This window comes from Zosterops lateralis, assembly GCF_965231275.1.
Source record: "Zosterops lateralis genome assembly, chromosome: 9".
Lineage (NCBI taxonomy): Eukaryota > Metazoa > Chordata > Aves > Passeriformes > Zosteropidae > Zosterops > Zosterops lateralis.
The window spans coordinates 16,597,041-16,619,754 of record NC_139769.1 but is presented as its reverse complement, the minus strand read 5'-3'; the positions used below and the strand labels follow the sequence as shown (position 1 = coordinate 16,619,754).

Sequence of the window (22,714 nt, the reverse complement as noted above, 5' to 3'; positions counted from 1 at the left end):
GTGGAATGCCCCTGAACAAGACACCTCTAAATCCCTCCTGATCTCATTGAGGTTGCTCTCGTTAGTCACCAGATAGATATAAACTCTTTTCATGGTAGTCCCCTTGGACAAGCAGTATAACACTGTGCATTTTTGGGCAAAAGATGGCTGCCTGTGTAGTTTCAAATGAAGGTCGGTAAGGATCAAGCATGTAACATTGCTACTTGCAACTCTGAAAAACTGCCACGGGATATTTTTAGTCATTATGATTAAGAAAGGATGGGGAAAAAAAAGAAACAAACAACACAATCCACCTAGCCAAAAATCTTACCTTTGCCCTCAGTCTAGTGTATGCATTCTATAGTCTTACTATTACTGTATATTTTGGTACCTTCATCTATACTACTGATACTGCCTGAGATGGGATTCCAACACTTTCTGTGTTGGTTTGAAAATCATTAGAACTTGTATCAGTACTTTCAAGAGTATCTATGAGTATTCAGAGAACTGAAGTATATATTTGCAATTTAAATAGGTATTTTTTGCTGAGAGACTCAGAAGACTTGTTTCCTTAGATAAGCAGATTGCTGAAGTTAACATGTGTGTTTTTGTGCATGCTCTTCAATGAATTCTTGTATGGTTGATCATGAAAGTAAGTATGGTTCTCTCTCTTTGCCTCCTGAAACTGATTTTATGCAATCTGGGATCTCCTTCTCTGTCATCTTTAATTTATCTAATTTTAGTAAAAGCAGTAGTGTGGGTAGGATGCTTTGAGTTCCAATACTGATTTATTAAAAATACAATGGTTTTGAAACATGTTTTGGAGTTTTTTGCTCTAAGCAGGCATTAAATTTTTATATAGCTTTTTTTTCCCTTTTGGCCCCAATAGAGCTCTCATGTAAACCAAGCACAATGCTTCCTGTTGTTTTCTGATAAAAAGTGCACTTCCATTCATTGTTTCCATGCAATTTCCTATCTTTCTGTGGTAAAGAGGGGTAAATCTGAGACAATATATGGGCTACCTCTAGGGAAAATAGACTTTTACAACAAGAAGTTTGAATGTATTTGGGAATTATGAACAAGGAATGTTAGAAATAGTTGGTGTTTGTTCATTTCTTCCTCTTTGCACGATTACTTTGCTGAAGACAACTTCATCCATTAACAATGATGAAAATTGAATGCTAAATTTGCTTCTTCTGTTAAGTCTGTTAAGGCACAATGTTTCTTTGCATTTTGGGTACTGCTTGTTATCTAAAATAATTTTGTATCTTTTACAGTCTTGATAAAATTTTGTGATTTGAGTCAGGCATTTCTGAAATACAGCCCTGCCTGAGGGGCAGGGAAGCCCTCAGTCTAACATTGACCACTGTTTAAAAAGGAATGAGACAGGGGATTTGTGCAAGAGGATCATCTGCATTTGATTTTTAGACTAATTGCTTGAAACTTGGGGTTTTTTCCCTACTACTTGAGGATAACAAAGGGAAAAAGTCAACAACCCTTTTTGAAACATTGGTGGACCATTTTGTTTTCAGTTCTTTGACATGGAAACCAGAAAACGTGCTTTCTGGTTGTATTTAAATGAAAGTCAATGCATACATGCTGCTCTGTTTATGAGTATTAAAAATATGCTCTTATGTTAGTGGAAATGTTTTCCAAATCCTGGCTTGGGAGAAGGAATGGGAAGAGACAGTAAGAGCATATGTGAATGAGTTTGCACATTCAGGCATGGAAAAATACTAGAGAGGAGAGTTCCTGTAAGTGGTGTTTTGCTGCAAGCCTCAAGAGAAGGTAGGGCTCTGACAGTACTTCTGGTCAGAAAGAAGTACAGCAGAGGTTACATAAAATGTAGCTCTGTGGTAGAGTACATCTGCTTTTGAAAGACTTCTTTGTTTTCCAGGTGCAGATGTTTGTTTTCTAAGATTATGCCTCATGGGTAGTAATGTCTTGAGATTGTGCTCAGCGGATGTTAAACCAAACAGGTTTCTCATTCATTGCCTTTTCTGTTTAATTAGCTTAATATGTGTATAAACAAGACACCTGGATTTTCTTTTGTTAAACAAGATACTTAACTGATTGTCATTGCCTGTCTTTGCCTTGCTTGTTTAGATATTGAAATGGAGTTTCGATGTGTAACAAATGAGCATGACTTTATAATTTGCAATTTTTCCTGAAATGGATATTTAGGTTTAATTCATAATTTCTAAGTAGCAGTACATTACTACAGCAGTTGAGTTTTATTTGATAGTTAACCTTTCCAAATGAGCTTGCATCAGTTTCATGTCCTGATAAGGACAAAAGATCAATAGAAGCTTATTTTTCAAAAAGCGAAAGAAGGATTTTCTGCTTTAAAAATATAATTTGAATTTTTTCCTACGTGGAAAAAACTGAGTTCCATGCAGGTAACACTTGAAATTAGATCATCTCTGCTAAACAGGGATAAACCTTGTGCTTTTACCAGTGGCTGGGAGCCATGGGAGTGGATGTTTTGCCACACATCACTAGAGAGGCATAAAAAATTATTTTGCTTAGAGGGAGAAGCCAGCATCAGGAGTTTGTACCAAGCATAACAGCAACCTAAAAAGGTGTGTGGCATGTCATCTGAATGATTCCCAGTGGGCAGGCAGATGATGTTAGACTTTACTGTGTATAACAGAAATGTCTAGAAAAACTGCAGAAAATAGGGGACCAAAAGACATGGTAGATTAAGTGTAATTTAATGTGTTGAAACATCTGAATAGTTTGGACCATACATAGACTAAGTCTGGGCAGAGTTGATAATAGTGGTATAGGAATTAATTGGGGGATAATGGTTGGGGATAGACAGCACATGGAGCAATTGCATGTAGCATTAGCACCAGATGTCAGTGTAAAGGTGAAGAAAGGAGATTAATGTGTAGTTCCAGAGAATTTTCTTCCTTGAGGAAAGAGGAAAGGTGCAGAGATGGTGTTGTGGAGCTGCTGGGGGTTAGTAAGCTCCGTGCACTGGAATGGGAAACCTCTGCTGAGTTTTTGCAAAAGCACATGTTTTTAGTTAGTACAGCTTGTATGTTTTAACTCCTACAACCAAATCTTGCCACCTGTAGTGGATATTTCCTCAGGATGTATTTTTTTTCTCTTCTCAGTAAAAGTTTTATAGTTCATTCAATTCAAAAAGATCTGTGGAGTCTGATATCTTGGGTGTTTTGGTTGGTTGGATTGGCTTGTTTTTTCAAAAAAGCTAGAATTAGTCCATGTTCATGAATCTTCTCCCTGCAATTTTAAATCTCACCCTTTCCCCAATGGTGATTCAGTCAAAAGTAGCTTCATCTTAAAATATATGCACTAGATGTGACAGTAAAAGAGCTCCCTGAAAATTAAGGATCTGAATGGAATGTGTAGATTTATACAAATATAAAATGCTTTAGGTAGTCATCTTCTTTAGTCTTCCCCCTGGCCATATGAAGGTCTGATATTCTCTACCCTGCACCTTTCTTAAGGTGATCACACTTACTCAGAGGGGAAAATCATGTAATCACGAGTAGTCTTGGACAGCCCAGCTGCTTGTGATTTTTGATCCATCATGGAGGTGCTTCTCCTATTCATGAGCAGAAACACTGAGGTTTCCTCTGTGCTGTTGTCTCTCCACACAAAGCCTATAATGTTTCCTGCCATCTGATCTTGTCTTTTACATCTCTCAAGGCTGCTTGCCAGAATGAGCTGATCCTGAGCATTGATGTCTTGCTCAAGTCCTTGCTTAGGAGTGTGAAACTTTCTTCATTGTCATCTGTACTAAAAGCTGCTCTTCATATTAATCGTGGAGGTTGTCCATTATCCTCTACATTTAAATTACTAGGAATTTGGCTTTCAAGATGGTCTTCTGTGAAGGGGTGTGCAGGAAGGAATTTAGTATTTATTGTTAGCGAGCCACCCATGCTGAATGGTAGTGACTAACATTTTCTCTGGGAGTGATAGGTGTCACTTCTCTCTGTAAATTCTTATTTACCTCAACTCTTCTGTATATTTTTTGGTATAGATGCTTCCCTCTGTGAGAAACCTTTTATGAGAAGAAGGTTTTGGACGTGGTAACAATTCCTCCATGTGGAACGGTGGTCCTTTGCCCATGCACTTTTATCTTTAGAAATGAGTGGTGAAGATCATAGGAAGAAGTTATTGTTGAGTCTTGCTCAAATGCTCTGTGAAGATTTTTAGTTCAAGAGAAAATGATTTCCTCTCTCTGTTGTCATTCAAAAGTAGTTTTGTTTCAGCTATCATTGTCCCTAGGAGATTTAAGAGAATGCCCTTAAATTAACCTTCTCTAAAAGAAGTTTAGTGGAAGTCTGTCATTTGGGCACACTGAAATCTCTGCTTTAGTTAGCCTCCTCCACATCTTAATGTGTCTTTCAGCATAAAGTGATGAATTTTAGCAGAATCTGCAGTAATTTATATTACTTTGCACCCAACAGCAAAGAGATCCCTTGTGTTCCTCAAGTCTGGATTCTGATTTTTTTGTTTTTATATATAATGACTAGATGAGTGTCATTCCCTCATTCAAAAATCAATTACGATAAATCTGTCCTTCTTCTGAGGAGTGTTCTATCCCACTGGTGTGGCTTGTACCCCCTGCTATGGCATATGAGAACCATGCTAATGTGCTGTGGAACCCCCAGCACAGATTTGTGCAATTTGCAGGAGCTGCTCGTGCTTTTCTGCTGACAACACTGCAGAAATCACCATGGAAATACAACAGAAAGTACATTACCCTTTAGTATTTTAGTAAGATCAATCACAGTTATGAGTTGGTCTTGGGTTGTTGTGTTATCTCCCTTAGTTTTACTCTTACTTCTGCTACCTTCTTACAGCAGAACACGTGTTACTCATTAGTAGCATGGGTGATATGGGAAACAAGAATGTTGAAGTTGTATTGAATATGTTCCAGATGGACACAGCTACACAGTATCAACAAGGTTGGGTCTGCACTGATTTCCTTTAAAATATTAATTGGATGTGAAAAATAATTCAATACTCAACAATTCTTGAGAATTATCAAGTCACTAAACATTTGCAATAAACATTATATTGTAAAATATATACCTAATAATTGGTTCTTATAGAACTGCCTAATCTACTTTCCATCCTCTAAAGGCATTAAGCAACTGAAATTGTATTGGAGTAGGAGCCAGGATTTGCTAACACGATTAAGTGGTTACATGCTCCAAAGTTAAATAGAAGCCCAAGGATGGCTGTGTGTGTGCACTTAGATTCTCAGCAGAGAAGGCACTAAAGGCTTGTGACCACACTAAAATGGATAAAGTGGAAGAAATCTTTGACCTTTTAAGTGCTTTGATGAGGATGGAGACACAGGACACTACCTGTACGTATTTAAAGCTGATAAGGCAATCTTAATGTGTTAATTGGACATTGATAATAATGGATTTTGGCAGGATATTGGTGTCGCTGATGCAGGTGAGGTTGGCAGGAACAGAGTGTGAGGCTGGAGTGGGAAACTGGCAAAGCCTTATCCTGATGTTTGTGCAGGACAGAGTGACAGTAAAGCCTAGGTAGGACGAGGCTGTGGCTTCATGTTGGCTTTCAAATGTCACTTATGTAGGTGGTGTGGAGGATGTGGTGGATAAACAATCAGATTAGTAGTGTCCTAGGAAGGATTTTGGGGTTTTTATTCAGAGTGGCGAATATGCATTTTGTAGGATTTAAACTACATAGAGGAAGTAGCTGGCTTTCTAGTCAGAGAAAAGTGGAAGGAAGTAAGATGAAGGATCTGTGAGGGAGCCAAAAGTTGATAATTTGGATAGAGGAGAGCTCTTGCAGTTCCCACTGGAGTGACAGTGCCTTTTAGCAGCATCTGCCTTTGAGTGGGGAGGATCTGCAGGTGCAGTAGGAAGGGCTGGAAAGAAATGTGGTTAATGAATGTTGAGCAAACAGCTCCAGCATCGCTGTGGTGCACACAGTGTAAGAATAGACTAAAGTACAGCATAAATGCAGAGGAGGTGGCAGAAGGAGCTGCCTTGTGCCATTTGCAGGCTGAGCATTCACTGGACTTTGTGATCTGGAATAAGTTTTCCTTTCACTTAGTGCTACCTCCAGGCATGCCAGTGTATGTGGGCATGGCACTACAGCCGGGTTAGTGGTTGGGCGGATATGGGAATATCAGCGTGTGAGGACTGCAGCTTGGTATTGCCAGTGTAAGAGGATAGGTGATTGTGGGAGTTCTTGAGTTGCTGGGAAAGGTAGGATGGGCCCAGGACACACCTACTCAGGCACTGGTGTGAAACTTGGCAAAAATACAACAGCTCCACAAAATGCCTTGAACATGGGCAGTCTCACAGCATGTGTGGTCGGATTGTAGCAGAGCATCCTCCAGATGCTCCGGTTGTTGGTTCAGAGTTCCAGGGCTATATCCCTTTCTCTTACAAGGCTGATCTAAAAGCAGTTCTATCAAAGACAGTAATTCCCCCAAAACATTGGTTTCTTGGGGTGGCCTAGAGCAGCTCTGTGCACCCCTTTCCTCCAAAGAGAGCTGACAGAGGGGACATGCCCCAAGCTGCCGGGGTGTGCCGGCAGATGCTGTGCAGCTGCACTGCTGTAAGAGTGGACCTACACCAGTAAGCCCTGCTCAGGACTGGCACAACACATGGGCTCGCTGCCAGCAGGGTGATGGATTTCTGCCAGAGATCTGGCCCCTGTCCAGCCAGGGTGGAGTGCAGGCAGAGCAGGCATGCCTCATTCTGCCTGTCCCTGTACAGATAAGCTCAGCTGCACACGGTTATCCAGGATGTGAACTTCTGCTCCCTCCGGGACTGTTTCCATCTTGCATGTTGAGCAGAACAGAGGGATTTCTTAATGTGCATTTGAGGTGCCAGCAAAAGAAGGCAGTTACAGCCTGAACTAAACAGTCACAATCATCTTCCCCTTGTAGGATGTGAGGAAAAAATCCAGATGTCTTTTACTCTAATGTATTAAATTTGTTCAGAGTAAATATCAGATGAAAGCTGGAGGGGAGGATTGGTAGATGTCCTGCATGGGAATGGGTGTTCACAAGGAAATCACAAGGAGATATTTGCTCTTTCTCCTGAACCTTTGCTAAGTAAAGTGCACACTTTTGTCAGCAACTCCATTTCTGGTTTTGTTCAGTCTTGCAGCTTGCTCCTTGTTTGAAACATCTTAAACATCAACTCCATTTTGGCCAGCAAGAAACAATTCAATGAACAAGTGTTCTTATCCTTCCTAGCCCAAGAAATGCTTGTGGAGTTTACAGAAGTGTTTTGTACAGCTTGTAGAACATGGTGTGCCGTAGGACTTACACATCAGTGCCTGGGCTAATTGATCAGTAGGCTCTCTGATCTTCTCTTGTACATCAGGAAAATGTGGCCTTCTGTACTGGTTGTGTTATTGTTTCTAAATTCTAAATTCTAAATATTTCTTCAACCATTACAAAGGGCAACTTTTTAATGGGATTTTTTTAAAACTGAGTATCATTCCTTGGACTTGTAACATTTATTTAACTCCACAAAAGGAGTTAAATAAAAACCAGAAAACCTCAAGTCCTCCAAGCTGGTGGTCAGTGCTACTGCCAAGCTCCTCATTTAGGGAGAAGAAAGTTTGTTTATTCTCTGTACCCCAAGCACAGGCATGTGTAATTTATGCCTTGAGCATTGCCTTTACAAATATCCCTGTTCTGTGGGAGCTCACAGGACATGCACTATGCACTGGTGGGTTTCAGGAATGGCCCCTTTGTGGCCCAAGGCACTGCAGCAATCTCCCTGTGCTCAAGGGCTTTGCTTTTTCCAGATAGTCTGGTTTAAGACAGACTCTGACTTTCAAGTAAATGGCCAAACTGTATTTTGAAAAAACTGTGGTTTTAACCAGCAAAGTGTAGGTCAGTGCTAATATAATTAAATGTAATTGTATGCTAGTGTCAGATGATCTCTAGTGCTACAATAGCTGGCTTTAGACTTGACAAAACCTGATAGACCTCTTCCATTTAATCAGTTGAAGATTTTCTTTATTTTGAACTTGTTTCAAAGGAAGCTTTTTACTTCAATTGCAGATGTGCATGATCTGGGAAAAAATATGCTTCTACCTTGTATTTCTCTTTTATGCCTGGCAGCCTCTAAACTGACTGGTTCATGTGAGTCTTAATTCTCATCTGAGTGACTTTGGTGCAAATTAGGGGTTAAATCAATAATGTTCTCCTGTGACCTTCTGCATCAAAACCATACATGTATATCTATTACTGTCAGGGGTGGGCTTGAGCCGTTTTGGAAAAGCAGGGCTGCTTTTCATAAATATTTGTCTTGATTTAGTTTCCTGGGATATAGTTTAAATGTAAACTGCTGTGTATGCTTTAGCTTTTGTGCTATCTTGCTCTATCACATCACACGGTCTCACGTACTATATAAGAGTATGGCACTACATCATGCTGTGGTGATTATTTGAAAGGGCGTACACTCTGTTTTGGACTAGATAACTGTTATCAGTGCAGATAATTGCTGTCAGACACAAAATAGACTCAGTAAACAAACATTTCATTTTATCATGTGACAGATGCCTGCTGTTTTGTACAATGTATTTGAATGATGTTCATTATAAATCAGCACTGTTTCAAAAGCAACAAATCCAACTCGCCCAAATCCTTCCTGACATAATTACCTTTCTGGTAGATATTAACTTTTCATTGTTATATACACATGATTCCATCTACAGTGTTTGCAGATAAGTGTTTGGCATAAACATCTAAGATGAACCAATTCCCCTGACCGCTATCACTGGTGGTGAGGTTTTTTTTGTTTGTTTGTTTGGGGGGCGTTTTGGGGTGGTTGGTTGGTTGGTTTTGGTTGCGGTTTTTTGATTGTTTTGTTTGTTTGGGGTTTTTTTTTAAGTGAGGTTTTCTTCGACTTTTTTTTTTTCTCTTTTTTTTTCCTCCCTGGTAAAGAAAAGAATACGTTCGGTTTTGGAATTCATACTTGAAAATTTTGACTTTCAGAGAGAAGCAAACCAATGAGTTGGCATATTCAGGACAACTGAGAAGGGCAGTGGGAATAAAAGTCTTAATTTTGTAGAGAGTAAACAAAAAGCTTCTTCTTGTGTTCCTGTGGATTTTCTGAACAAAAGGATGATCATTATTTGACAAGTATAAATGATGTATTGCTTTTTTTTTCTCCCAGTGATGTGTGTCTATGTCTTTCTCTGCAGGTCCTGTGCCTCAGAGGGAGTGTGTCTTATCGCCTGTTAACAATTCTCACCCAGTCCATGCCTTATTGGAAAGCTTTACAGTCTTATCTGGCTGTGCAAGCCGAGGCACGACGAGCCTGCCCCAAGAGGTGCACGTCCTCAATCTCAGAAACCCCAAGGAGGGTCTTGGCCATCATGAAAGAGAGGTAAAGGGGAAATTACTTTTTCTCTAGATCCCTGGTGATAAGTATGTCTGCAAATGGGATTATTATATGTTAATTTGCTGCATAAAGTTATTTCTGAATTTTTACCAAAGTACCACAAAGAGCCATATACAATTTGCATGGAGACTGTCCACCTACGCTTTGCATGTCACATGAATAAACTGCTTCCATACCTAGCCACCATCTTCATTGTCTTTCACAACCACCAAGTGTACTTAAAAAAGGTAGGGGGTGGGCAGAGGAAATAAGAAACAGATTTAGATCTCCAACAGGCCTTTGCAGAATTGGCTGTCTTCAAAAGCAGATCGTTTACCTAAATGTGTTGTAAATTAACATGAATACCTTTGGATCCCTGCCATGACCACTATAAACAAATACTGAAGTTCAGATTCTTTTGCCAGTGTAGTACAGCCTTAATGCTTCACTGAGGGGGGACTGCTGTATGGAAAGCAAGTGTTGCTGACTATGGTAGTCCAATTACTTATTTATGTGTGCTGCACTCAGAGGGACTGGCAAAAACTTTAGCTGTTCTGAAAGCAACAGTAGAATGAAATTTTTGATGTAAAATTCTGCCTGTATTGTTGTTTACTCTCAAAACACATCAAAAGAGAATATCAAAGTGCAAAGAAAACATTGCCTGCCATGACAGCTGAGCCTTTTAATTCATGTTCTTATAGTATTACACACACAAATCTTTAGTACTGTGTCCTGTGAGAGCAACATGTGTGTACACAATTAGAAAGTTTGTAATGAGAGAACAAAGATAGTGATCTAACAGGGAGAAGCTTAGGAAAAGAGGGTCTAAATCTGTGCTGGAAGAACTTTCAAGTGAAGTCTTTTTAGTGATTGAACTAAAGGTAGATTCTCTTGCCCTGAATCAGTCTTTCCACTGACTCCAGTATCAGCCTTGTTGGATTTGTGGGGACTTCAGCTCATGTATATTGTATGCATCTATGAAACTTCAGCTGTTGTGTTAATTTTCAATATATATATATATATATAATCTTAAATATCTAGTTTATGATGAGAAAAATTATTTGCAGTTTCTTCAGTAGATATTTCACTGGCTTCCATTAATCAAAATTTGTCAGATCTTCTACTGCCATGAGATGAATAGAAAAATGATACTTTTTTGGTGGGGCTGTGAACAAGGAACAGATATTTCTATATTTGGAGGGAGTGGATTTTGTTTTGATTCAGTGTTTTCTAAGCCTTTCTTAGTATGCCAGGCACTGGGTTATCAGCCTGATAAGTGCACTGTGAATGACTGAAGAAAGTGTAGGTAGGTTCAGTTCTCTGGGCATGAAGACCAAATTGTAGGGCTTTGTGGTTTTACTCTGGGTTTTGTGGGTTGTTTGCTTGGGGTGGGGCGGGGTGGCTTGGTTGGGGTTGTTCGTTGGTTGGTTTGTGGTTTTTGAGCATAGTTTCCAATGAGAATTAAATAGCTGTGTGTAATTCTGCTATAGATTTTTCAGTGCTTCTCTCAACTCCCAGGAAATTTTAAATCCATTGCTACGTCATAGGCAAATGTGGTATGAGTAGGTCTCAGAAGGTAATCACAAGTTTTATTGAAAGCAGGCCAGAAGAGTGCCTGCACTGTGGGGACGTGGTACTGGGGGAACTTGTAACTTCTTGGTTACTAAAGGGTGCCCAGGGCTGGGATGGAATGGGCTGCAGCTGGAGCTTGTAGCTCCCAAGAGAGCAGCATGACTCAAGTGCTGAGTGCACATTTGCATAAGCCCAAATTTCCCTCTGGGCCGGCCCCTTTGGCGCTTTGTGCAGTTGTGCGCACACAACGTGAGCGAGGCACGAGGCACGGGGATGCAGGCAGTGCTCCTACTGCCTGATCAGCCTGACACAGTGATAGCATTAAATACGTGGCGTTGAGTAAAAATACTTGCTGTCTAGCAAAGAGAGGCTGTTTGTGCCTCATCTAACGTGCTTACGTTAAGAGAGCAGCTTGCCCTAAGCTGTCTTGTCTGTGTGCTTGGGGGGTATACTGAAGTGTAGGGCACTGAATGGATTTCAGCATTTGGAACCTTTAGCCTCCTTTTTCCATTTCCTGAGCAATTTCCAGTCACAGACCTTGGAGATGGCTGCTCTAAAAATGCACAGGAAGCTGGAGCAAGGTTTGCTGGCAGCAGTGTTGAGCAAAAGAGTGTAAACAACTTGGAAAGATCAGATTTTACTTATAGGATCAGACTCAGAGAACAAAGCAGAGCAAATGTTATCTTTTCCATTATTGTAGAAACCAACTCCAAGTGGCCCTTTGTCTAAAAGTAGAATGTACCCATCACCCTAAGTTACATGAGCTTGATTTACCAGCTGAGGTATTTCCTGTTGCCTGCAAATGCTGATAGCAAAAGTCAGAAATCTGTTTGTCATGTAGTATTTCCAGTAGACTCCAGAATAAAACCAGTGGTTTTGTTTGACAGCACATTACTTAGATTTAGCAACATGGAAAGCAAGTTTAAAATGAATCATGTATTTGTTCAGAGGTTGGATGAAGTTCTGATAATGTAGAATGCAAGATCTGAAAATCTTTAAGTGAAGGCTTGCTTTGGGGGAGGAGGTCGGGTTGTTTTGTTTTTAACCTGCACTGTGCTAGAATGCTGCTAAATTACACATTCCTTACTTGCTGGGAGAAGTGTAAACTTCCCCTAGCAAATTCCTTGGAGAGTTCATGCATTAAACATACTTGTGCAGTTATCATAGTTCTCATAAATATGCAACATATGTGTATGCATTAATTTAAGTCACTTTGACACTTGTGTAGAATATACAGACAACAAGCGTTTGCAAATTTAAACATAGAAGGGGTGGCTGATGAGGGGGAGGGCATGGCAGTGGTACGTGTTCCTCTTGTAACACAGGCAGGCTTTTCAGTAAGGGTTTGTAAGATTTGGGTGCTTTTCCTTCCCTATAAACTGGAAAAAAGACAAAAGACAGACTGGAAATGTATAGGATTATGTATTCTGAACAGTCTTTGCAAAACTGAATCAGTAGTTTACCCTTTCTGTGTTAAGGCAGAAATCTGGTAAATATAAGATCATATAACAAACTCCTGTTATCACATTTATAATCTTCAATGAACTTGTTTGTATTTTACTTCATTAATCCACTGGGATGAAATCTTGTATGTTGAGACTGGGAATGTCTTCTTTCTTCAAGTAAGAACCCCCGAAGTTCCAATTTTTTTCAAGTATTTCTTAGAAATGTCTTTTATCACAATTCATATTTGGCCATGCTTTATCATAGGAAATAGAATACGGGTGCATGTAATAGCCTCAAGTGTTTATATTGAACTTGGCAAGAAAAATGCAAGCCTTTTTTGTTTGTTTTATTTGATCAAATATTCCTGGGGAAGTGAGTGCGTGTGTGCATTTCTGTGCTGATCTGGGTCTCAACTGAATGCCAGGAACTACTGAACTCTTACAATAACTTTCTTTTTGGCTTGGGATATCTTCACTGCTTCAGTTTCTCAGTCTTTAGAAAGGAGATAGTTGCTTCCTAATGGAGCTGATTGTTCTGAGGAAGAGTTATTGCTTGCTGAGTCACTTGGAAACTAGAAATTCGCACCAGAAAAATGTGTAGAGAAGAGCATTAAAATTATTTTAAGATGGAAGTCGCTCTTTAGGTATATTATCAAGTCCTAAATTAATAGAGGATTCTTTTCTAATGCCTGTTGGTTGAATTTCCCTCAGCTGCTTCGAGCACACAATTACAATTGAAATAGTTAAAGGGAGAGAGGAGGGGCGTATAAAATTAATCTCATGTGAATACTTAGGATTGAATACATATGAATACATGGAATCAGAGTTCCTGGCAATGGATTCACTATTGTTTTCATTGACATCCTCATCCTCAAAAACTTTAAGATGTTATGCCTGATACAGATGTTTAACATGTGTTATATGAAATGAAGGCAGGAAAACCAAGGACTTGTCTTTATTTTTTTAATTTTGAGTAATCCCACTAGGCTGTAATAATTCAACAAACCTTTTTCTTCAGTGTTTAATCAGTGCTGCTTGGCAAAAAGTTAATAATAACAACTTTTAAAAAATTCCTTTGAGAGTAAACATGGAATATTGAAATGGATATGGATATTGAAATGGCTGTTAGCTCCTGTAATAGGCTAATTATAATAGGCTGATATTCTGAATTCAGGATAATTTTTCTGTGTCACAGTGTTTTTGGTTTTTAGGACTTTGAAGATCTGGGTGAGAAGGTGGTGAAAACCTAGTTCATTTTGCCTATTATGCTACATATTTACTGGATTTCTCAGTGTGTTTGTTTTAACTGGTTTCAGAAGTTGAATACTACAACAGCCTTACCCAAGGCTTTGTCAGGGAAAAATGTTTTGTTTTGTGCTCAGGCATCCAGAGATCCAGAAACAGCCTTGAGATTCAGCTCAGGCTGAATAAAGGGGCCACTTTCTGTGTGTATTAAAACATAGTGACCTGCAGCACCAGAGCCATGGTCAGAGGGGGCCTAGAGGTCATGTGCTGACAGCAGGCAGGAAGGGAATTCAAGGTTTGTTACTTGACAGCTGGAGTTTGTGAGGATTTTGTTACCTATTCATTTGTTTGAATAGGTATACAGTGCTGCACTGATATATTTAGTACTTCTGGTAGGTCAAAGGCCTTTGCTTTGAAGAAAAATAGTTGCTGCTTTAGAAGAAGCAGCTTTGAGAGATAAAACAAAGCACTGTGCCTCTGCCAAGGTAGAGACCAAATCTGAACTTTGCAAGGGTATTTTCCTTTTCTTGCCTCTTCAATTTCTGACCACCTTAGTTTGGCAGCAGTAGTGGATCTCAAGGTATAGCAGCAGACCTGCATGTTTCCATGGAAGTATGTTCAGGGGTTCTGAGCCTTCAGCCTCTTCAGCTGGCCAGCTCTTCTGTTACACTGAGCCCATCAAGGTCAACCCGATCACTTCACGTGTTACTTCTTGTTCCTTGATGACGTGTGGTTCATGAAGTTCTACAGACACAGTATAATCAGTCGTCCTGGGTATACAGAATTACAATGGAAAATGAGTTTGGCCACCTGCAAGCCTCTCTGTCAAATTTGAGGTTAACTACTGCTTTTTGTTGTGATCATTTTACATGGTGTTTTGTGAAGGGAAGGATGGCACATAAGATCAAGAATGGGAAGTCCAGATGAATTACTGGTTCCACCAATGCTCTGCGCCACTGAGGTTTGAGTCAAGCTGTGAGTGATGCTGTGGCAAATGTACTCCTGGAACACCCTGTATTTGTTACTTGGAAAGCAGGAGTTCCTCGTGGCATGCATCTTTGATCCTGGGTAATTTCCAAAGCTTGCCCACAGCTTGTGGTAGCTCCACTGGCTCACCAGGGTGGTTTAGCAGGCTGCTGTTACTCCCTTTATGCACAGCCCAGCCGTGCCCAAGAGCCCAGCTGGAGTACTGGACTGAATCAGAAAACAAGTATGTGATAGACCTTATAAAGCCTTAAAAACAGTAGCAGCACGTGCCACAGAAATTGTAATCATTCAGTGTCTGTCTCAGATAACTCCATGTCTGCTGAAAGCTGCAACTCCCATGCAACTGATACATTAAAATGACACTGATGTCTTAATTACCTTCATGATGAACATGGCATTGCTAAATCTTTAAGAAGTGGAGTTTGTTTGTTGCTTGAAAGCCTTTACAGCGTTCTTTTCCCCTCTTTGTTAGTACTTTGAGGCATCTGTGCTTGCATAAAAATTTTTAATGTGGCTTTTTCATCTTGTTTGTCTGGACTGCAGTCTTTGCGCATTGTTTTTAGCCAGCTCAGGATTTGCTGGTCATTGGATTTGGCAGTCCTTTCAAGTTCTGCCCACCAGAACTGCTAGAGGAAGTCCTGTGTTGGCCAGAGGAGCCTGTTTGTACAGAGCCTTGTGTCCTGCAGGAGCGTGGCTTGACGCGTGTCTGCCCTTAAAGAGGCAGCAGTGACATCTCATGACTTGGAAAGTGCTGTGCAAACCTTTGGTATTTTCCGTTTTTAGAAATGGGACTGTTTGCTGCGTGCAGAAAGTGAGCCCTGTTCTCAGCTGAGAGAGAGCTGTGTGCAGTGGTGTCTGAAGCCATGCCAAGGCCTACCACAGAACGCTAAACGGGCTCAGAAGGAAAAATGTCAGTATGAGTTTTCTGACTGCTCACAGTTTTTGATTTTGCTGACTCTTGCTTAAAATGTTGTGTTGGAAGCTATAAACTGGTCTCTTGTTTTCCTCTGATGCAAGATGCTGCAGGTACTGATGTGCTCTTGAGGGTTGTAGAGAGCAAGAGGGGCACTGCTGCTGTTCACTGCATGGATTTGTCCTGCCTTTCTATGGCTTGTGTGTGTAAGCACACTGTGCACGTGGGCTCACATGTTTCTTTCAGGCAGGTGTGTGTTGATTTTTTGATCATAGACTGTGATTTGTGTTTCATGGTCTCCAGTTTCTTCAAAGCTTCTGACATATCTTCTTCATAAATTACTGCTTTCTCCAAGAAAAGATAGTTAAGGAAGTGATGACATTTCCAGGAGTCCATTTATATCACAAACCCCATTGTCAGGTTCCAGTCTAGCTTTGGGCTCGTGCAAGCATGTGTGAGATGTTGGAGCAACATTTGTCATGAGTGGTCGTATTTATGTTGTTCTCTAGAGTGTCTGTTGGAACCAAAAGCTGGAATTAATGAAGTCGTTCTTCTTCAGCCTCCCAGTGCAGGGGAAAATTTCCAACATAAATTGTGTGGAGCTTGCCATGCCTGACAGCCATGCTCCTGTATCAGCTGAAGAAGTAAAACCATGCTGTGGCAAGAGGAACAACAAATGTTTTAATTGGTTGGGTGTTTTTATGTTGATTTTGCTTTTGATAACACTTTGGTAACACTTAAGTTTATGTTTCTCTAGAAGAGTCTCTTATTTTCCCTATAAAACATAAGCAGAGTACTTACACAGTAGGAAAACTTGTTATTTAAAGGAGAAAATGCAAAAATAGCACTGTGAGGTACAAATATCTGAAACTTAATTTCCTTGAAAAAGTTTGAAGGAAATAGAGATAAGTCATAGATGATACTGTCTGTTTAACAATTGCTGTGGCAATTTATAATAAAGAAATATTTTTATTAAAATTGGATGTCATATCATGTGTAATTAACATGGTAGTGGCTATAGTTAGTCTAGTTTGTCTAGAAGACAGGCAAATGCCATCAGTGAGGGAAAAGTATTAAGAACTGTCACCATTCTGGAGATAACCAACATTCTCTTACCCTGAAGACTGAGGTCTGGCTTACTCTTCCATCGTCTCTCAAGGAAGCTCAGTGTTCATGTCTTCTGCATGGACATGATATGCTAGTGCATGTGAATGTCTACACAGGGTTCTGGGCCTCTTGGGAAAAGTGACTCTTTATGACATTCATTTTGCAGAGAAATACAGTGGCCCTTGCTTTGTAGGTGTATCATTAGTGTAGGGCATTGGAACATGCCTTCTTTCCTCCACTAACTGGGCTTCAAGTGATACCTGCAATGAAGTAAATTGAACAGTGGAAATGCACCTGGAAGCTACATGGAAAAATACTGCATGCAAGAAGCAGCAGTTAGTTTTACTTACTTACCTGGAAAGCAAACCAGTATTTACTACAGTAAATTTCTTTTCAAGCCAGAATCAGCAAGAAGGTGCAGATATGATGTGCATAAAATGGCACTATTGTGCAAGAAAATACTTGATAGCATCACAAATTTCTTCTGGAGGTTTTTGTCAGGTTTTATCGTATTGATTCTGCAATTATATAGAGATATGAGTAGTTTTGCTTATATGGCTAGGCTGTATTAAATAGAAAATCTGGTTCCTTAGGGGTTTTGGGTGGGTTTGTTGTTGTTTTCCTGTGTAGTTACTGTAATAAAATCATTATTTGAAATATTCCTCAAATACTGCTTTGTACAGAGATTAAAAGTTCTGATTATTTTTAAGTTTGAAAATCAGAAAAGAAAAAGGGGAGATTGAAGATCCATGCAGGGGAGTAGAGAGACAATGTCTTGGTAACAATTACTTTTAATCTTCTGAAAGCAGTTTCCTTTGTATTTAGTTTCTAATACTGTTCGTGAGCAAGTGTAGTACAGACACATATTTGCACCAACTCTTAGTTGGGCTGGTGAGTTACTGACAATAAAGTAAACAAAACTGTTTCCTAAATCTGGAGCTGCTGCTAGGTTTTCTGGTTTTTATGAGTCATGTACACATGCTGTTCCTTATCCTGGCTTGGAAAGCAAGAATTTAGTTTTGCATGTCCACTAAAGATGTGAACACTGCATTTTACTCTTTCTGTGTGACAGTGTCTCTTTAAGAGACAGCTGTAGAATGATGTTTCTTTTTTCCAGTCATCTGTATCTACCTGGGGTCTAGCTGCAAACCCTGAGGACCAAAATTTTTGTACCTGGAGGCTTTCAAATGGCATAACCCTTTTCCCTGCAGTCTTTCTGTCATCTTTTTCATGTTTTTTGTAGTATTTACTTGCTTTCTTAAGCCCTATTATCTCAGCCTCCTCCCCTTCCCCACCTGCAGCCTTTGAAACAGTGGAAAGTATGACATTAAAACAGAAAGGATTTACCCTGGGATCTGGAAATTCTGTACTCAGATTCCAGTTTTGCTGTGATGTTCTTTAGACACTGCTCAGTTTACATCTGTATGGTGTTTTGCAGTTGAGATGAAGTACAAACCTGCTGTGTCAGCTTTACCCTCAGACCTGGTGGAGATGAGATAGTGTTAATGTTAATAATGTGTTGATTTGTTTCATTTCTTCTTTTTTGAATAGGCTGCTAGCAACAGTAGAGGAGATGCTCTACTTGTGGTGTACAGGGACAGATCCTCTGCCCTCAAACAGATCTAAAGGCAACGAGGAATTTTCCCACAAACTGTGTAGAAGGAAGACTGTCCCCTCAGGATTCATTATATGCCATGTGAATGGTATTGACATGTACTGATTTATGCAAAGCTGAGCAAAGCATTGTGTTTTTAGGATTCGAGTGCTGGGAAGCTTGGCTGATCTGCAGAAGGGCAGACGGCACAAATGGTTTCACTTAATCTTTGGGAGCCTGAGCATCTCATTCAGGTCACAGACAGAATGGGCAAAGGGGTTCCAGCTCTGCACTGGCAGAATCAGTTTTGCATTGACCAAACAGTGGGGCTGGTCACTGTGGGCAGCCCTTGCTCTGCAGGTGACAAAAGTGGGGATTATCATGTGAAAGTTACATTTGGTTGGCAAAGCTGAGCAGAATTGCTTGTGCAGAGACTGGTTTCTTTGCTGCAGACAGAAGTTTTGAAAAATCTTCTTTCTCAGGAGAATTATGGTTCTCAAAGCTATGTAATGCAGAACATATTCAGTGAAAATTAAATTGAAATAGATAAGCACAGGGAAAGCTGAATTTTGTATAATTCAGGTAAATAAAGCTAACATCGGCAGTAGTATCTACAGGGAATTTATCAGTAAACTCTTTGGGTTATACTTTCAAGATGATTGTCACAGAACTGTCTCAGTCTGACTTATAGTAATACAGTTATGGCCCTTTGTGTTCTGTTCTTATACAAACCCTTAAGTTTCTTTACTCTTATTATTCTTGCACTGTGAAAGTAATACCCCTTTCTATTGCAAATAGGATTTCAATAACTGTTCTGCATATTTGCCAAGTTATTTGTATCAGGAATAGCTTTTATTATGTAGGTATTTGCATAAGTTATTAGCATTTGGCTGCTCAATTTAGAATAACAACTTAGGAACACCAGAAATTAATTTGCTATGTTTTTGTCTGGAAATAAATTGTGTGACTAAGCTGTGGGCAAAAACAGTCTAATATTTTTATGAAGGTAGAAACACTATTTTGTAATGTGTGTTTGTGTCAGAATTATCTGATGCTGTGTGAGCTGTGGTGCTTTCTGAATAGGTGCTGCATTTCCAGTAAAACCTTACCAGCATGGTTGCCTACTCTTACACTTTTGAAGAGAAAGTATCACTGGTGCAGGAACCCACGAGTTGTGAACCAGACACAGGCAACTCTGCTGCCAGGAACAGAGCAGTATGTTTAATGTCATAGAGCATACCATTCTACTCATCTGGCACATGATGTCTTTGATAATGCTATTATTTACTTGTAATTTGCTTTTTTTAGCCTGCTGTGTGGAGTAGCTGAATTACAAATCCACATGAGGTGGTCTAAATGTGCTGCAATTCCATCCTATTACACAGACCCTCAGCTTGGTCATTTAATATTGGGACAAGAAATGTCCCAGAGCTTACACTGGAGGCAGAACTACATATAATTTTTGAGTATGCTGCAAGCCCTTAGGCTTTTGTTCTAAAGGGCTCTCTCTCATCTGACTGTTGGATACAACTACAAAATCAGTGTATGGGCAAGTCATTTTTCTAGCTGGTTCTGAAACCTTAGACTTTCATTAAAAACAGTATGTTGCTCTGCAGGGAGCAGGTGCCAAACTCAAGTGTGGTGCTTCATCCCTACTGAAGGTGAAGGGAACTTTGTTTAGTTCTCATCTCGAACAGGTTTTGGGCCTGCATTTAGTGGCTGAGGTCAGTTGGTCTGTTCAGCCTAGGGAAGAGGGGACTGAGGGGAGACCTCGCCACATTCTACAACTTCCTGATGAGGGGAAGAGGAGGGGCAGGCACTGATCTCCTCTCTGGGGTGACCAGCGACAGGGCCCAAGAGAATGGCCTAAAACTGTGTCGGGACGGGTTAGGTTGGATATTAGGAAAAGATTCTTCACCTATAGAGTGACTGGAGCAGGCTCCCCAGGGAAGTGGTCACAGCCCTATAAGTCTGACAGAGGTCAAGAAGCATTTGGACAATGCTCTCAGGCACAGGGTGTGACTCTTGGGGATGGTGCTGTGCTGGGCCAGGAGTTGGACTCGATAATCATTGAGGGTCCCTTCCAACTCCGCTTGTTCTATGATTCTCTGATCTTTCCTCTGAATCATTAATAATGGGAACATCATGCATAATTCAAAATAGTTTGTTAGTGGATGTTGGCACATTCATGTGCTGTAGGACTTAATTTTTAAACTCTTTGTGTCTAGCACAGCACACCCTGACCTTCAGCCCCTGATGAAGGACAAGCAGGGGTGAAGGGAGGAGTTTTCAAACACTTTTCAGTCAAAGGTTTTTGAGAGTACTTCTTAATGGAGAGAGTGCAGTGGGCCACAGGTCATATTTTGACAGTTCTTATCAACTTTTCTGTTTGCTTGTCTTCTTTTTTATGAAGCCTAGTTTTCCAGTCTGGGTGGTGGATTGTTACAGTCAAGAGATTGTGCAATAATATTCTCTCTTTTATGAAGTAATGTATGGGACCACATCAGTCTCTGGTTTAATGCCAGTAGCTTCAGTGGAATTATGCCAGGGGTAAATCTTTCCCATGATTTTTAAAACTGAGCTATAACTGCTGTTTAGTCAATCTGATTCTCTACTATTGTGTGGGCGAGAAGGTCCAGGCAATGCCAATCTATTTGCAATTTAGGGTAAACAAAGGATTGGTTTTAAAATTAGAGCGTTACACGAGTCTTGGAAATAAACTTCAGTTCCCCATGCAGCTGGGAGGATGCTACCTGGGACTCAGATCCATTCCCTAAGGACTGAGTTGTGCCTCATCCTGAAAGTAGCAAAAGGTCTTTCCTTCCCTGGTGCCTCGTGCATCACGGCTCCCTCCCTGCTTTCTCACAAAGAGCAGGTCCCTGCCCCAGCAGCCTCCATGAGTGCTGGTCTGGCAGAGAGAAGGTGGCATGGTGTGTCCCTGGCAAGGTCTGCAAAGGTGGCACAGTGTTGGATTCTGTGGGAGAAAAAGTAACTGTGGATATGAGTGCTTGCTTTTAGTACCATTGCAGTTTCCCTGGAGTTAGTGATTTCTTTGATACTGGTTTGAAGATCTTCTGTTTGATTGCTGGGGTGAGTTTTCAAAAATTGGTGCTTGCTCTGTCTGAACAGAGTCTGCATTGGAGGACCTTCCCAGAAGGGAAGCAGTAGGATCTCATGTTCCTTTAGGAACGTACTTATACAATCATTTGATTTAATAGTGCAAATATGTAACCCTGCAAGCAAAGTTACATTCAAGCAGTAACACCATGTGGACATATTTTGAGTTTCTTGGAAAAATCAGCAAACTCTCTCTCAGAAACTGTTGGCTCTGGAAAGCTGAGTATTGTGATCTACTATAGCTGGCTGGATATCAAATCTGTAACACAATATTCAGTGAGCATAGCAAAAATATGAGGAGGAGGAAAAAACAGTATTCCATTTTGAATCACAATCCCTGTGTAAAGAGTACTCTTTTTCTTTACTTTTATTTTTAAAAGAAGAGTATCCTTCCCAAAGTACTTGGTAAACACTTTGAAAAGTAGTGCAGTACTAGATCCCACCAGCTGAGGTGGATTAATGAAATACTTTGACTGAATTCTATTACAGCCAATGTACCAACATTATATTTTTAAGTGAATTTTAGTAGAAATTCCAAATCTCCTATATTGATAGACATAAGTGAACTGTAAAAATAAGTTTCTTCATATTAATTTCTTCAACTTGTGATACCAGAATAAACTATGCTCTATAAATTTTGTATTAACAAAAAGAGTAAGAACACTTAAGGCAGAGATAGGTATAAATTTTCAGATTTCAGCTCTAAATTTTGCCTGCTTTGAATGAGTTAATTTAGTCTTTGCAGCAGAGTAATGAGTTAAGATGTCATAAATCTGTCTTTACTGCATCACTTGTAAGTCAGAAAATGTACTTATGTGATCTGAGAGTTAAAATTATTTTTTTCTTGTTTTTTAGAGAACAGCTGTCCAAGCCTAGGCAGTGTAATTCAATACGACACCACATATTTTGTCCTGGCTTATTAGCACAGATTTGTAATGGCTGTTTTGGAAAATGTGCTATGAATTTGTCTAAAGGTCTTCATGCCGGAATAGTTAATTCAACCTTACAAATCCTTTGCATTTAACTTTCATCTTTTTAGAACAAAACACAGAGCCTTTGATTCGATGCCTTGAAGTCAGCAAAACAGAATGGTACTTTAACAGCAGCCTTCACTTTGATCAGTTTTCAGCGTTTGTGTCCTTGCCTTTCACGTAGTACAAATTGCTTTACCAGAGCAGCAGGGCAGAAGCCCGTAGACTGTTTTTGTAGTTGGTTTCTGTGGTGATACTCAGCCTTCCATGAAACTGATCTCTGGGGACAGAAGCCTCTGCAGCCGCCTTAACCTTGCTGCTGCTGGAGACCTTAAAGGAACTGTGTGCAGAATGTGCAGGCAGCAGTGGCCAGCCTGGCTCTGTACAGAGGCAGCTGTGCACTGTCTGTGCAGTGC

The 22,714-nt window shown here is 40.2% G+C and overlaps 1 protein-coding gene across 1 annotated transcript in view; it reads left to right on the top strand.

The window, feature by feature from the left end:
• The window catches only part of TGFBR3 (transforming growth factor beta receptor 3), a 113,706-nt gene that overhangs the window by 34,911 nt on the left and 56,081 nt on the right, over positions 1–22,714 (top strand). The window contains exon 3 of the mRNA XM_083867130.1: positions 9,169–9,353. Coding sequence (XP_083723256.1) covers positions 9,169–9,353 — 185 coding nt within the window. The remainder of the gene's footprint in view (positions 1–9,168; positions 9,354–22,714) is intronic.